Source organism: Odontesthes bonariensis, chromosome 4, assembly GCF_027942865.1.
Source record: "Odontesthes bonariensis isolate fOdoBon6 chromosome 4, fOdoBon6.hap1, whole genome shotgun sequence".
NCBI lineage: Eukaryota > Metazoa > Chordata > Actinopteri > Atheriniformes > Atherinopsidae > Odontesthes > Odontesthes bonariensis.
Window position 1 is genome coordinate 3,089,079 of NC_134509.1, and position 15,108 is coordinate 3,104,186.

Consider the following 15,108-nt stretch of genomic DNA (forward strand, 5'->3'; position numbering starts at 1 on the left):
GAGTGGAAGAAGCATTAAAAACTAGGGCTGGGCGAGTTAACTCGTTATTATCGCGTTAACTCGTTATTATTTAACGCCGATAAATATTTTATCGTGCATTAACGCAGGTTTTATTATTTATTTTATTATTGTAAAAGTCTGTTGCTCACAGGCTTTTATTTTGTAAAAGTCTGTTGCTCACAGGCTTTTATTTTGTAAAAGTCTGTTGCTCACAGGCTTTTATTTTGTAAAAGTCTGCTGCTCACAGGCTTTTATTCTGTAAAAGTCTGCTGCTGTCTGCTGTGGAACAGGAAAAGAAAGTAATCGGCGGATCCACCAAACATGGAGAAGGGTACGGAACTTTTACTCGGCCATTTTCATGTTAAAGTTCTTCCAGACGGCGGAGTCGACAGAACCAAAGTCATCTGTAAACTCTGCCAAGTTGAATTGTCTTCTCAGCGTAGTAGTTCCAGTCTAAAATATCACTTAAAGGCAAAACACACAACTGATAGCAGCAAGTCATTCAAGGAAACAGACAGTGGAGCGAGGCTTCTACATAAAAACTACAGAAAGATGCTGATGTTAAAAGTGTGTTTGCACAACAAATGTTATGGCACTTTCATTCATATGGCAACACATTTAAAATAAAGCTAAATGCTAAAGGCTATACACTACTTTTGGATTCATTTTTGGATTCTGCGTACAAATGCGATTAATCGTGATTAATCAGGGAAATCATGTGATTAATTAGATTAAACATTTTAATCGTTGCCCAGCCCTGATATATATATATTTATATACACACATGTATACGTATATGTATGCATGTATATATATATATAACTAGGGCTTCATTATTGCACATTAACGTATTCATTGCTCATAGTGAAGGGAAAATTTCAATATATTGTGCAGCCATAGTTTGTATAAAGTGTGTGATGTTATATTTTGTATATCTGAGGCAGAAGCTTTTTCTGTCCTTTCTTTAAGGAGTCTTCAGGAATAGTTCTCCAGGCTTCTTGAAGGACGTCCCAAAGCTCTTCTTTGGATGTTACCTCATCTTTTGTTCCGTTCTTGGTCAAGATGATCCCACGCTGCTTCAGTAATGTTGACGCCCGGGAAGCTCCGGGGAAGGATTCATGACTCCATCAGACCTGTTCCCACTGATTTTCACATTGTCACGATAAAACTCTGAATGTTAAACTCCCAGTTATACTTATTGTGGTATAAGATACCTGTTGGGTCCATGTTTTAAACCCTTAATGCAAAATAAGTGCGTGGAGCCTGTAATGTTTTAAATCAATTAAGATTTTAGATGAAAATGACAGATTTGAGGTTTGTTATATTTTACATGTAAATACTCTTAGATATCGAACTGCTGCTCGATAACCAGTTCAAAGATCTAGAATGGCTGCAGAACACCTCGGGCTCTGTGTTCATATATGAAAATGAAGGAGACTCTTGAAGCCCTGGTGAACCTTTACAACCTCTTCTGTGAGCCTTTCTGAACAGCATGAGTGTAAAACACCAGGTAAAAGTGATGTAAAACCTTATGTTTGCTTTGTTTTACCATTAATTTTCACAGAAAACAAATATACACACACACACATATATATATATATGATCTCAAGGAATTAATGACACGACAAGGACATTAAAACAGTTTATTGTCCTATACGGATGTTTAAGCAAAAAGAGCTTGAAGGTAATTGTTATCTCTGTTAAATATGTAAGAATAATGTGGGGTATATTTAAATATACTTCAAATAAAAACAGATCCAATTAATGGGAGTCATGAGTTTGGGTTCCTGTAATAATTTAAAACCAGGAAAATTTGTTAATTCTAATTTATATCTCTAAACGAGCTAAATATGATTAGAAAAGGGATTTAGAGCAAAAAAAACTAAAACCCTGCTTGTACATAAATATTCATAAATGTGAACAAGCGACATCAAACACTAAACACTGAGTCTGGAAACAAAAGTCACACACATCGTACACCACAGAAACATCTTTACTATACGACCTCACTACATATTTCTAACCTTTAGATTGAACATTGTCTGGTGTCAGGAATGAACTGCATATTTACACTGGAAAAAATGCCCCTCCAAAAATAAGTAAGAAAAACAACAAATAAAAGACGTTTTTGCTTGAAATAAGCAAAAAAAAATCTGCCAATGGATCTAGTGAAAATCGGCTTGTCCAGATTTCTTGAAATAAGAAGTGATATTTAGGACTTTTGAGTTAAAAGTGATCTTGAAAATAGCTTAAAAACCTCTTCAAATGAAAAAAAAAGCATGTTTCATGTGAAATCCGGTTCAAAACAATTTGTTTTCAAGACTTTTTCATTTAACAAGATATTCCAGATGTATTGTCTTCAAACAAGTCCCTATATCTGGCTGAAATGGTGCTTGTTAGGCAGTTGTGTCTTATATTAAGTGTAATGAGATACTCAATGAGAAAAATATACTTGGTAAGATTTAGATTTTTTCCAGTGTATGTCAGCATGCAACAATCCACAAGATCCACTTTAGAACTTTAGAAAACATTTATGACGGGAGTAAAAAGTCTTGAGAAGTATTTGATGTCTATAAAATACCACTTTTCGATCACAACCTTTCATCTGCCAGCCTGTGAAGATCGGGGCTTTAAAACATCTCTGAACATTTTTACCACATAACTCTAAACCTGCTGATACACGCAGAAGCTGTTTAGGTAACTGCAGCCATCTTTGTTTTTACTCAGGTTCTAAAAACGATTTTTTTAGAAATTTGTTGGTTTATCCTGGACGCTGCGGAGGGACGAGGAACCGCGTCCTTCACCACAATGTCTAACTTAAAGGGACAGTTCGCCTCTTTTGACATGAAGCTGTGTAACATCCCATATCAGCAACATCATTTCTGAACATCTTCTTACCCCCTGCTGCGTCCTGTGAGCAGAGTTCCAGCCTCGTTTTGGTGTTGATGAAGGTAGTCCGGCTAGTTGGCTGGGGTTTAAAAAATAAAGCGTTTTGCTTCTCAAAACAATATGCGTTCAACAGAGTAATACATTTGCATCACAAAATGGTTCTCCAGGAAAAAATCTGACCTCACAATCGCTTGGCCCTATTTTCTCTCCCTTCGTATCACTGCCTGCTGCCGCCTGCCGACAGCCGCGCCTGTTACGGTGTTTGCTGCTCGGTCTGCACTTCGGTCACACAGCAGGCAGTGATACGAAGGGAGAGAAATTAGGGCCAAGAGATTGTACCCAGGCTCCGCCCTCGCAGTGACGCAACACCTTCGGCTCTGCTACACTTACTCAGGCAAACTGCTCATTCAGGTGGATTCGAGTTCCCGAAAAAATGGGAACTCCACCCACTTTGTCGGGAAGCAATCAACTTTGAGCAGCGCCAACAGCCCAGGGTAGAGGCGTGTTCAAGGTAGTGACGTGGCCACTCAACCCATGGATTGTACACGGAAGCGCTTCATTCAATATCAACATGGAGCAGCGGCAAGCTTTTGACACTGCTGTAGATGCTGTAATGAAAGTGTTCGACGGGAGATTCTCGTTAAAAATCGAGCAAAGAACAGCCCTTGAGTCATTTCTTGACAGGAAAGACGTTTTCGCCTTGCTCCCTACTGGCTTTGGTAAGAGTTTAATCTACCAGTTAGCCCCGCTGGTAGCTAAATCATACGTCAGAGGAAAGAGTGGTGTGATTGGCTTAAGCTTAGGCACAGCCTTTTCTGGCCTCAACCAGTAGCAACCCGAGGGAGGCGGGTTGACCAGGCCATTTCGAATCGTATTCGTTATGGTCTTGGTCAGACCAGAATCTCGAAGAGATTTGAAAGTCTATGTTAATCAGGCTAAAGAGATTGTGAGGTCTGACTTTTTCCTGGAGAACCATTTTGTGATGCAAATGTATTACTCTGTTGAACGCATATTGTTTTGAGAAGCAAGACGCTTTATTTTTTAAACCCCAGCCAACTAGCCGGACTACCTTCATCAACACCAAAACGAGGCTGGAACTCTGCTCACAGGACGCAGCAGGGGGTAAGAAGATGTTCAGAAATGATGTTGCTGATATGGGATGTCACACAGCTTCATGTCAAAAGAGGCGAACTGTCCCTTTAATGTTTGAGCCCTGATTTTTTTTTTTAGTCCTGTTCCTTATCTATAAAGCCAGACATGACACCACGCCTTTTTGCATCAGCAACTTCCTTTCAATTTGCAGTTTGAGCCTGTTTTTATAGCCCCAAACTGTGAAGCATAATTGCCCGGATGCGAGGAACAGTTAACTCGCATTGGCATATTTAAGAAGAAAACAGATGCATATCCTTTGAATTCTGGGGGCAATCTAATTGATTTATTCATAATCCTGTTTTACTCCAAAGTTATCAAACCTTTAGGTTTTAATCTTGTCTGTAAAGCCCTTTAGGTCAGCGGCTGCTATAAAGAGAAATGTTATTATTGGCTGAAATTGACTGGCATGTGTTTCTCATTATTGCCTGCTACTGTAATAGGATGCAGAAAAAAATGTGGAGTGTTGTGCAGCCTTATCAGAAATATGTGCTCTGTGGGTTTCTGTCGCCCCCCCCCCAAGTTTCATCTGCCAGCTTTAGATTGCAAAACCCGGGATGTAGTAGTGAGTTCTGTTGAGATCTGGGCACCTATCTGTTCCTTTTCCTCCCTGAAAGTGCAGGAATCAGCCTGCGGTTCATTTTTTTTTGGGTGAGTAGAGTTCAGCAGGAGGGCGTGGCAGGATGTCGGATCTGATCCGTCCCTCAGGCAAAGTATGCATACAGAAAAATGTTAATGCTGACCAGCAGGATTGCATTGATGCCGCAGAACCTGGACCAGAACACGCTCTCTCGAAGGCTAGGAACTCTGGGAGGTGGAGTTTCATCGGAGCAGCGTGTTGCTGAGATGCACAGACTGGCGCCCTGCGCACACGTCCTCCGGCATGTCACCTCCGAACCTGCATCAGTGCACGCACAGACACAGGAAGTTACAGCAGCCGCTCCGCGCAGAGTGTTTTTAATTCAAAGCGAATGCTCAGACTCTCACCCTGGGAGCTACGGTGGCTGACAGAGGACACTTTCTGCAGAGGAATTTCTCTTTGTGGCTCCTCACTTATTGTCCACCAGGTCAGGTTACACAGCTGGGAGAGGAGAAACAAACAAAAGCAACAAAGTTTCATCCGCTGACCTGCAAGTAGGTCTAATTTCTCTCCTAAAACCCTGTCAAATAGATGCAAAGTGTTAACAAACCAGCTTTAGATGTGCAGGGAGGAGGATTTTTCACATATATTTGGAAAATCCAGTCTCGTTTACATCTGATTTCTTTTTTTTTTTTTTTTGAACATTCTGTTTGTTGGATTTTTCCGTTTTCAAGACAAGTATTTGAAACTCATTGTGAACATATTTTCAACCCGAGCCCCCCCCCTTTCCCATTACTGGTATGCATGTCTACTCAGTTAAATTTATTTTTACCTTTATTGTTAAATGTACAAATCTGTTTTTATTTAGTTTACTGATGTTTATTATTATTATTTAGCCTACTCTTCATACTGTAGATTTGTTTATAGCTGATGTTTATTCTCTATTTTTATTCTATGCTATTTGCTAGTTTTTCCTTTAATTGTTTACATATCTTTTATATTTTACGCTGTTGCAACACAATAATTTCCCAAATTGGCATGAATAAAGTATCTATCTATCTATCTATCTATCTATCTATCTATCTACAGAAATGTACTTAAATGCAAATTATAACACAATGGGATCATAACACAAAATAGGCACACAAAAACAAAACAAAAAAGTAAATAAATAATATAATATAATAAAACACATGAAGAGAAGTACATAGTGAAAATAAATAGATAAATATATAAAAGAAAAGCCAAATAAAATATAAATAGTTTCTCTAGTCAGCAGCTATTTCTGGTTTTTGGTGTGGCACTTCAATCAACTATGTCCGCTGTGTTCAGATGCTCAATCAGATTACTCCATATTCCCTCAAATGTTTTCATCTGATTTCTGTCCATTTGCTAATCTTAACCAGCTTTTATGGGTAGCTGTAAAGCTCCAGAGATGATAGGAGTAGCTTAGTGCAGGAGTCCCTCTGTGGTTTTCCCACCATGTTAAGCTGCAGAAGATTAGAGTTTTACTTTGAATATGAGGTGTGGATTTTTTGTCTGTTCTTAACTCTGGTGATGAATCAATGAATCAATGAATCAATTGAGGGCTTGTATGGACACGACGAAGAAAATACTCAAAATAATGGTGAGTATTTTAACATAGATTTGGCACACAAACACACACACATATATATATTTTTTTTGGCATTTTTTGTAGGTCTAACTAAAAATATGGGAGCAAATTATGCGTTTTTGTGACGTTTTGTAAAAAGGTTCTTCACTAAGTTGTCTTGTTATGTGTTGATAAAACACTCATCCCTTCAGTTAGGTGCCTTTTTGTACCTGAATGATCCACAGGTCGGTGTTAAGTAGCTTAACAAAGAAAGAAAGAACACATTAAAGGGATAGTTTGCCTCTTTTAACATGAAGCTGTATGACATCCCATATCAGCAACATCATTTCTGAACATCTTCTTACCCCCTGCTGCGTCCTGTGAGCAGAGTTCCAGCCTCGTTTTGGTGTTGATGAAGGTAGTCCGGCTAGTTGGCTGGGGTTTAAAAAATAAAGCCTTTTGCTTCTCAGAACAATATGCGTTCAACAGAGTAATACATTTGCATCACAAAATGGTTCTCCAGGAAAAAGTCAGAGCTCACAATCTCTTGGCCCTATTTTCTCTCCCTTCGTATCACTGCCTGCTGCCGCCTGCCGACAGCCGCGCCTGTTACGGTGTTTGCTGCTCGCTCTGCACAGCAGGCAGTGATACGAAGGGAGAGAAAATAGGGCCAAGAGATTGTGAGGTCTGACTTTTTCCTGGAGAACCATTTTGTGATGCAAATGTATTACTCTGTTGAACGCATATTGTTCTGAGAAGCAAAACGCTTTATTTTTTAAACCCCAGCCAACTAGCCGGACTACCTTCATCAACACCAAAACGAGGCTGGAACTCTGCTCACAGGACGCAGCAGGGGGTAAGAAGATGTTCAGAAATGATGTTGCTGATATGGGATGTCACACAGCTTCATGTCAAAAGAGGCGAACTATCCCTTTAACTCCAGAAAATCTGGAGAGCTTTGGCTCAAAACCACTTTAAAAGATTGTAAGAAAGCACGGCTGCTTAAATGCTAGAGATGGGGGGGGGGGGGGGGGGGGGGGGGGGCTCAAGACTTTTGCACAATTTTTTAACATTGTGGGAGGTTGTAGTTTGTATCCTACTTGTAGGAAATGTATGAATGACACAAATCTTCCTAATTCCCTTAAAACATGTTAATATGGGACATACACCCTCAGATAATGTTCTCTGAAATGTTCCTTTACCTCAGATTGATCTGATTTACTTCAGTAGATCACATTCTTTGTTAGTCCTGCTCATTAAGATATCCATGTGTGCCCACCTGTTCTTGGCTGGGTGGCGGTGTGAGCAGCGATACTATGGCAACCACGATGGCGGTGAGCCCACAGAGCAGAATGGCAAAGTGAAGGTAATGCACGCCACGCAACACCATGGGCGCCGAATCCACAACGCCACATCTGGGGGGAGGGAAGGCAAACTCCAGAACCATCCTACACGTGCCCACCACCAGGCCCACCATCAGGCCCCAGAATGCACCCTGAAAACACACCAATGGATGCAGATTACAGTACGCAGCTCTTTCTGGAAACAGCCGCCTAATTCCTGAAGCACCTGCGGTTCGTGGAATGTTGCACTCGCACTTTCCCGGCATGGAAATCTGTCATCGTCCTGTCACTTCTCTTACTCCCTGTAGGTAGACAAACTATTTGTCGTCTTCATTTCCCTTTCTGCTTCACCTTCAGCAAAGAATGAGATCCGTGCAGTTTGACTTCAAAAACATGCGAAACAATAAATCTGCCTCACCGAACATCAGAGAGAAGTTATTTTACTCACAGATTCAGGGCTTTGTCTGTCTGTTGTTCACCTATGATGACAACAGTGTTCTGGTCTACGTGCAGCGTCGAATTTGTGGCTAAATTCTAATGAAAAACTTCTGCATCTGTGGGACAACATCATCAGGGTCTGTGTGTTGGACTCCAGTGATGATGTCATCAGTTCAGAAAACATGTGATAGCATTTACAGGTATGATTACACCTGATTACGAGTTAACTCGTTAATTATTTAACGCCGATAAATATTTTATTGCGCATTAACGCAGGTTTTATTATTGTAAAATTCTGTTGAATGCATCACATTCACACAGTTACAGCAAACACCACGAAGCATGGAGGAATAAAATAAAGATAAACTAGCAGGTAACATCACCGCTACAGGTGTGAAGCTAACGGAGCTAACCGGCGCTACTTCCTGTTTTACTTGTTTCAACATAAAAGCACGTATTTCAAAATAAATGTAAAAAAAAAAAACCTCCTGCATTTACTGCCAAGTTGAATTGTCTTCTCAGCGTAGTAGTTCCAGTCTAAAATATCACTTAAAGGCAAAACACACAACTGATAGCAGCAAGTCATTCAAGGAAACAGACAGTGGAGCGAGGCTTCTACATAAAAACTACAGAAAGATGCTGATGTTAAAAGTGTGTTTGCACAACAAATGTTATGGCACTTTCATTCATATGGCAGCACATTTAAAATAAAACTAAATGCTAAAAGCTATACGCTACTTTTGGATTCATTTTTGGATTTTGCGTACAAATGGGAAATCATGTGATTAATTAGATTAAACATTTTAATCGTTGCGCAGCCCTGATTACATCTTTTATGAGTTGTATTTGCTGCTCGTGTTTAATGACTTCACACGTCATGTTCCCTCCGTAACCAAGCCTGATTGTTTGTAGTCTTCAATGTTAACTATTCAGCTGTGGCATAACCTGTGCAGCAACATGCGTCCTTCAGCCCTGTGAGTGAACGCCGCTCAGTTTTTTTCCTGCAACAAGCTCACCGTGTTTATCGCAGCACATAAAAAGCTCAACTCCTGTCAAACGGCAGCTGTATAGATCTAAAAGAAACAGACTGAATTCATGTTAAAGGTGGAAAATAAATTAAAGTTGTCAGACATGGAGGAATGTTTCCTCGCAGATTCCAAAGGACACGCGTAATGGGTTGATTGGGGATTCAAACATGGCCATACGTGTGAGCGTGAGCGTGCACGGTTGTCTGTAACTGTTTAAGATGTTTGTCCTGTTCTGAACTGGCAACCCGCCCAGGCTGCGCCCCTGTCAGTGAGGAGGGATACCCTCCCGTCCTCATGCTGCACGGTGTACATGAAACAGGCAGAAAATGGATGGTTGAAAATGTGGAGTTAGCTACATTGATCCATCCGTACAAGCGATGGCTTTACAATGTTATTCTACTCTACGAGGACTTTGTTAGATCTTTCTTTACACTGCTGTCATCAGATAAGACAGTCACATTACAACTCTATTATGCTTTTAATTACTGGGCATAAAGTTGTAATAATGTACGTTTAATATGCTAAGCGAGCCAGATGATAACCAAAGTCATCAGGATCCATCTTTGGGGGACCTCAAGGGGAACAAGATCAACAAACTGGCAGAACAATCTCACCATCTACAATGGTGTTCAGGCTACAATGGTTTGGGATAAGAGAGTTGCCCTTTGACCTGCAACCCGTCAATTCTGGCAAATTTTTTGTTTACACAAAGTAATAAAAGGCACTGAAGGGGAAAGTCCGGTTCGAGCTCAAAAACCTGAGAAAAAGTTGATTTGAGCTGTTAAACAGCATGCCAGAGGAGAGCAGACACACCCACAGCGTGGACTGGATCTGGAATATCCAGCAGACTGGTGTTTACTTTCAGTCAAACAAGGTTAAAGTTACGACACCATGGTTATTATCTCTGGCATTGTTTTATTTTGTCTTTTTCTTGTAAAAAAACAGACTTTCTCTCACACCGTGCTGAGTGAAAGTTTTTCCTCCTTCTGCTGAGAAGAAGGTTCCCTCGTGCTGCTTCCTACACGGGAAACGATAAACAATACACTTAATAAAAGGAGTGTTTTTTCACACATTCACAGAAAGGAGGGGCTCCACACGAAGCAGTGAGAGAAAGAAAGAGCTGCACAAAGCTGGGTCTCATGTGAGGCCAATAAAAGTGTACAGCGCAGGAGGAAGGACAAAAAGGACAAAAAAAACAACTAAAAACTCCAGAAAGTTCTGCAGTCATCGGTCAAATCAGCCCGTTTACGTTCATGCTAAAAGCAACATTTCAGTCTTCTGATCAAGTTATTGATGGGTGGATTTTTATGATTGAGAGTAATTCATCAAATGTGAATGTCAGATATTCCCACATGGAACTGGAACTTTGGACAATGGTCGGTGGGTATTTCTCATAATTTTCACGGAGAAATTCCCCAAAAAATAGGGCTGGGCGAGTTAACTCGTTATTATCGCGTTAACCCGTCAATTTTTTAACGCCGATAAACATTTTATGGCGCATTAATGCCTTTAATGGATAGGAAAGTTCAGAGAGACAGGAAGGAGGGGGCAGAGAGAGGGGGAACAACACGCAGCACAGGGTCGTCTGATGTGGGACTTGAACCGGGGCCAGCTGGAGCGAGGACTGTAGCCTCTGTACACGGGGCGCCTGCTCAACCCACTACGCCATGGACCACCCCTGTTTTATTATTTATTTTATTTTGTAAAAGTCTGTTGCTCACAGGCTTTTATTTTGAAACCGGAAAAGAAAGTAATCGGCGGATCCACCAAACATGGAGAAGGGTACGGAACTTTTACTCGGCCATTTTCATTTTAAAGTTCTTCCAGACGGCGGAGTCGACAGAACCAAAGTCATCTGTAAACACTGCCAAGTTGAATTGTCTTCTCAGCGTAGTAGTTCCAGTCTAAAATATCACTTAAAGGCAAAACACACAACTGATAGCAGCAAGTCATTCAAGGAAACAGACAGTGGAGCGAGGCTTCTACATAAAAACTACAGAAAGATGCTGATGTTAAAAGTGTGTTTGCACAACAAATGTTATGGCACTTTCATTCATATGGCAGCACATTTAAAATAAAGCTAAATGCTAAAAGCTATACGCTACTTTTGGATTCATTTTTGGATTCTGCGTACAAATGCGATTAATCGTGATTAATCAGGGAAATCATGCGATTAATTAGATTAAACATTTTAATCGTTGCCCAGCCCTAATAAAAATGTTTCGTATGAAATCATCACGGATTGATGGAGAACTTTTTGTGTCTGGTGTGTGCATGTCTGACCTGCTCATTGGTCCTCTTCCAGAAGACCGCCAGCGTGAAGACGGCTGTGACGGGTGGGGCGAGGTAGCTCGTCACTGACTGGATGTAGACATACAGCTGCCCACTGTTGGCCGACTGGAGGATGGGGATCCACACCACACTCACCACCACCAAGATTACAGTCGCGATCCTGGAGCAGACATGAACCATAAACCCTTTCTCTCCTCAAAAAGTAGCATTTTTCATGGCTGATCCTGGAGCTCAGACTCATGAGCGAGCAGTCCGCCGGTGCCCTGATAAAGACTAAATAAAACCGATGCTCTCTGAACAGTTTTGCACCGTACCTGCCGACCAATAGCAGCTCCCTCTCAGAGGCTTGTGGGCGGTGCTTCTTCCATATGTCCATGGTGAAGAGTGTGGAGCTGCTGTTGAAGATGGAGGTCAGTGAGGACATCAGAGCGGCCATCATCACGGCTATCATGAGTCCCCTCAAGCCTGAAACCAGAGATGGGACCAAGTCACACATGTTCAAGTCTCAAGTAAGTTCCAAGTCTTAGCTTTCAAGTCTCAAGTAAGTCCCAAGTCTTAGCTTTCAAGGGTCAAGTAAGTCTCAAGTCTTAGCTTTCAAGTCTCAAGTAAGTCCCATGTCTTAGCTTTCAAGTCTCAAGTAAGTCTCAAGTCTTAGCTTTCAAGTCTCAAGTAAGTCCCAAGTCTTAGCTTTCAAGTCTCAAGTAAGTCTCAAGTCTTAGCTTTCAAGTCTCAAGTAAGTCCCAAGTCTTAGCTTTCAAGTCTCAAGTAAGTCTCAAGTCTTAGCTTTCAAGTCTCAAGTAAGTCTCAAGTCTTAGCTTTCAAGTCTCAAGTAAGTCTCAAGTCTTAGCTTTTAAGTCTCAAGTAAGTCCCAAGTCTTAGCTTTCAAGTCCCAAGTAGGTCCCATGTCTTAGCTTTCAAGTCTCAAGTAAGTCTCAAGTCTTAGCTTTCAAGGGTCAAGTAAGTCTCAAGTCTTAGCTTTCAAGTCTCAAGTAAGTCTCAAGTCTTAGCTTTCAAGTCTCAAGTAAGTCCCAAGTCTTAGCTTTCAAGTCTCAAGTAAGTCTCAAGGTTTAGCTTTCAAGTCTCAAGTAATTCCCAAGTCTTAGCTTTCAAGTCTCAAGTAAGTCCCAAGTCTTAGCTTTCAAGTCTCAAGTAAGTCCCAAGTCTTAGCTTTCAGGGGTCAAGTCAGTCTCAAGTCTTAGCTTCCAAGTCTCAAGTAAGTCTCAAGTCTTAGCTTTCAAGTCTCAAGTAAGTCCCAAGTCTTAGCTTTCAAGTCTCAAGTAAGTCTCAAGTCTTAGCTTTCAAGTCTCAAGTAAGTCCCAAGTCTTAGCTTTCAAGGGTCAAGTAAGTCCCAAGTCTTAGCTTTCAAGTCTCAAGTAAGTCTCAAGTCTTAGCTTTCAAGTCTCAAGTAAGTCCCAAGTCTTAGCTTTCAAGTCTCAAGTAAGTCTCAAGTCTTAACTTTCAAGTCTCAAGTAAGTCCCAAGTCTTAGCTTTCAAGGGTCAAGTAAGTCCCAAGTCTTAGCTTTCAAGTCTCAAGTAAGTCCCAAGTCTTAGCTTTCAAGTCTCAAGTAAGTCCCAAGTCTTAGCGTCCAAGTCTCAAGTAAGTCCCAAGTCTTAGCTTTCAAGTCTCAAGTAAGTCTCAAGTCTTAGCTTTCAAGTCTCAAGTAAGTCCCAAGTCTTAGCTTTCAAGTCCCAAGTAATTTTTTCTTGGGCAAGTCACCTTATTATTGTAATTTTACCTGCAGAATCTGATCTTAATAAAGTGAAAACACAAAGATATAAGTAACTGTCAGTAAACATCATTGGCCAATGTGTCCAACCTGTCCACCCCGTATCATATCAAGCTAACGTTAGCTAACTACCGGCTAGGCTAACAGGATAACATTAGCTAATTTGACGAGCACTTACTGGTCAGAATGGATCTTCAAAAGACGAAAAAAGTTTTGAAGTTATGCTAGATGCTTGACACTCAAGTCATTCAAGTCATTGTGTATCAAGTCAAGTCAAGTGCCGAGTCTTTAACTTCCAAGTCCGAGTCGAGTCTCGAGTCTTTTATTTTTTGTCAAGTCAAGTCACAAGTCATCAAAACAGCGACTCGAGTCGACTTGAGTCCAAGTCACAGTGACTCGAGTCCCCATCTCTGCCTGAAACCCACACACAGATGTTTGTGGATACGAACATTTCAAAGTATTTGAGATACTTTCAAAGTAAAAGCTGTATTCTCACCACTTGGCATGAGTTCAATGACTAGTTTCGGAAAGGCAATGTTGGAGCATCCCACCTCAGCTCCACACACTCGGACACACTCCTCTGGATCCACACATCCCACAGAGTCTGAAACGAAAAGGAAACATGGAGGAAACGTGCTTTGGGGCCGCAGCATCAGAGCCAGAGACTCAAAGAACCAGGAAAAAACTGATAAGAACGGTCGGCTGTGTGTGCTGACGGCTGCTTTGAAAAGAGCTTAAAAGAACTACGCTGAACATAGTGGTCAAACAATAGGGTTCAGTCAGAGGCTTCTTCGGCTTCGTTGCAACAAATAATGATGGAGCAAGTCATTCCCACCCGCAGCCATAACTACAAGAATGATTATGATGAGTTTATCCATTGCGCAACAGTAAAATTTCACTTGAGTGATAATCAAAGTAACATTCAAATAAATCCAGATCAATTACGACACATCAGAATGTTGTTTGGTGAGGACGACTAAACGGAATTAATGTTCCTTTTCTTCAGTTTCTGCTCAAAGCTGATGTAAAGTTTCCCTATAACAACACCCACGGTACTGCAGGGACACAGAGAGCATTGTGGGTTGTTTCTACTCCTATTTCTGTCCATTCTGGCTGAATTATCAAACAATTTGAATGAAAGAACTTGGGCAAAAACCATTGGGACATTCAGCCGAACCCGATGAGGCTTTTAAAGTCTGAGTTAGACGGACCAAGTCTGGGATCTGTCGAATTTCGAGCCTCTTTAGGACAAATATTCCTTTTTATGTCGCTGCACAAAGCAAACTGGCGAAATAACTACAAGCGTGGGAGTGTAAGTATTGTTACATGTTATGTAATATGAGCCATATAACTTTTAATTTGATCTTTAATCAATCTTTACTACAAATCGGATGTGTCCTTAAACTATTTTAGATGCATCCAATTAAGTATTCACTAAAATTTGGCAGTTCGTTTGGCAAATGATCAAATTCACTTGTACTGTAATAATAAGCTGGAAAATAACTGTTATCTCTAACTCAACTGCACAGATAAAACAAAACCTTCCTGATCTGTACTGTCAGATGCAGAAGATGTATTAAAAAAGAAAATATTATTAATAACACAACACATCTGTTACACCCACTGCTATTGCAAAATATCTGACTGACCTAAAAAAGTCATCTTAAAGGGATAGTTCGCCTCTTTTGACATGAAGCTGTGTGACATCCCATATCAGCAACATCATTTCTGAACATCTTCTTACCCCCTGCTGCGTCCTGTGAGCAGAGTTCCAGCCTCGTTTTGGTGTTGATGAAGGTAGTCCTGCTAGTTGGCTGGGGTTTAAAAAATAAAGCGTTTTGCTTCTCAAAATCCTTTGAATGGTGTTACAGTGTTTGTTGTCCCCTCTTTTCTGTCTTCTCAAACCCCAGCTGGTGGAGGCGGATGGCCACCCTTCCTGGTTCTGGTTCTGCCAGAGGTTTTTCCTTTTCAAAGGGAGTCGTTTCTCTCCACAGTCGCCTCAGGCACGCTCAGGACGGGAGATTGGACTGAAGACAAGTTTCGGTGCAATCTGTTGGTTTCCTTAGCT

General features: G+C 41.0%; 1 protein-coding gene across 1 annotated transcript in view; it reads right to left on the reverse strand.

The window, feature by feature from the left end:
• Positions 1-4,089: 4,089 nt before the first annotated feature.
• slc5a10 (solute carrier family 5 member 10) overlaps positions 4,090-15,108 on the reverse strand; it is a 42,499-nt gene continuing 31,480 nt past the window's right edge. The window contains exons 9-14 of the mRNA XM_075462497.1: positions 13,537-13,644; positions 11,628-11,778; positions 11,305-11,473; positions 7,492-7,707; positions 5,026-5,119; positions 4,090-4,936 (exon numbers count right to left, since the gene is read on the reverse strand). Of these exons, the coding sequence (XP_075318612.1) occupies positions 4,743-4,936; positions 5,026-5,119; positions 7,492-7,707; positions 11,305-11,473; positions 11,628-11,778; positions 13,537-13,644 (932 nt within the window). The 3' untranslated portion in view covers positions 4,090-4,742. The remainder of the gene's footprint in view (positions 4,937-5,025; positions 5,120-7,491; positions 7,708-11,304; positions 11,474-11,627; positions 11,779-13,536; positions 13,645-15,108) is intronic.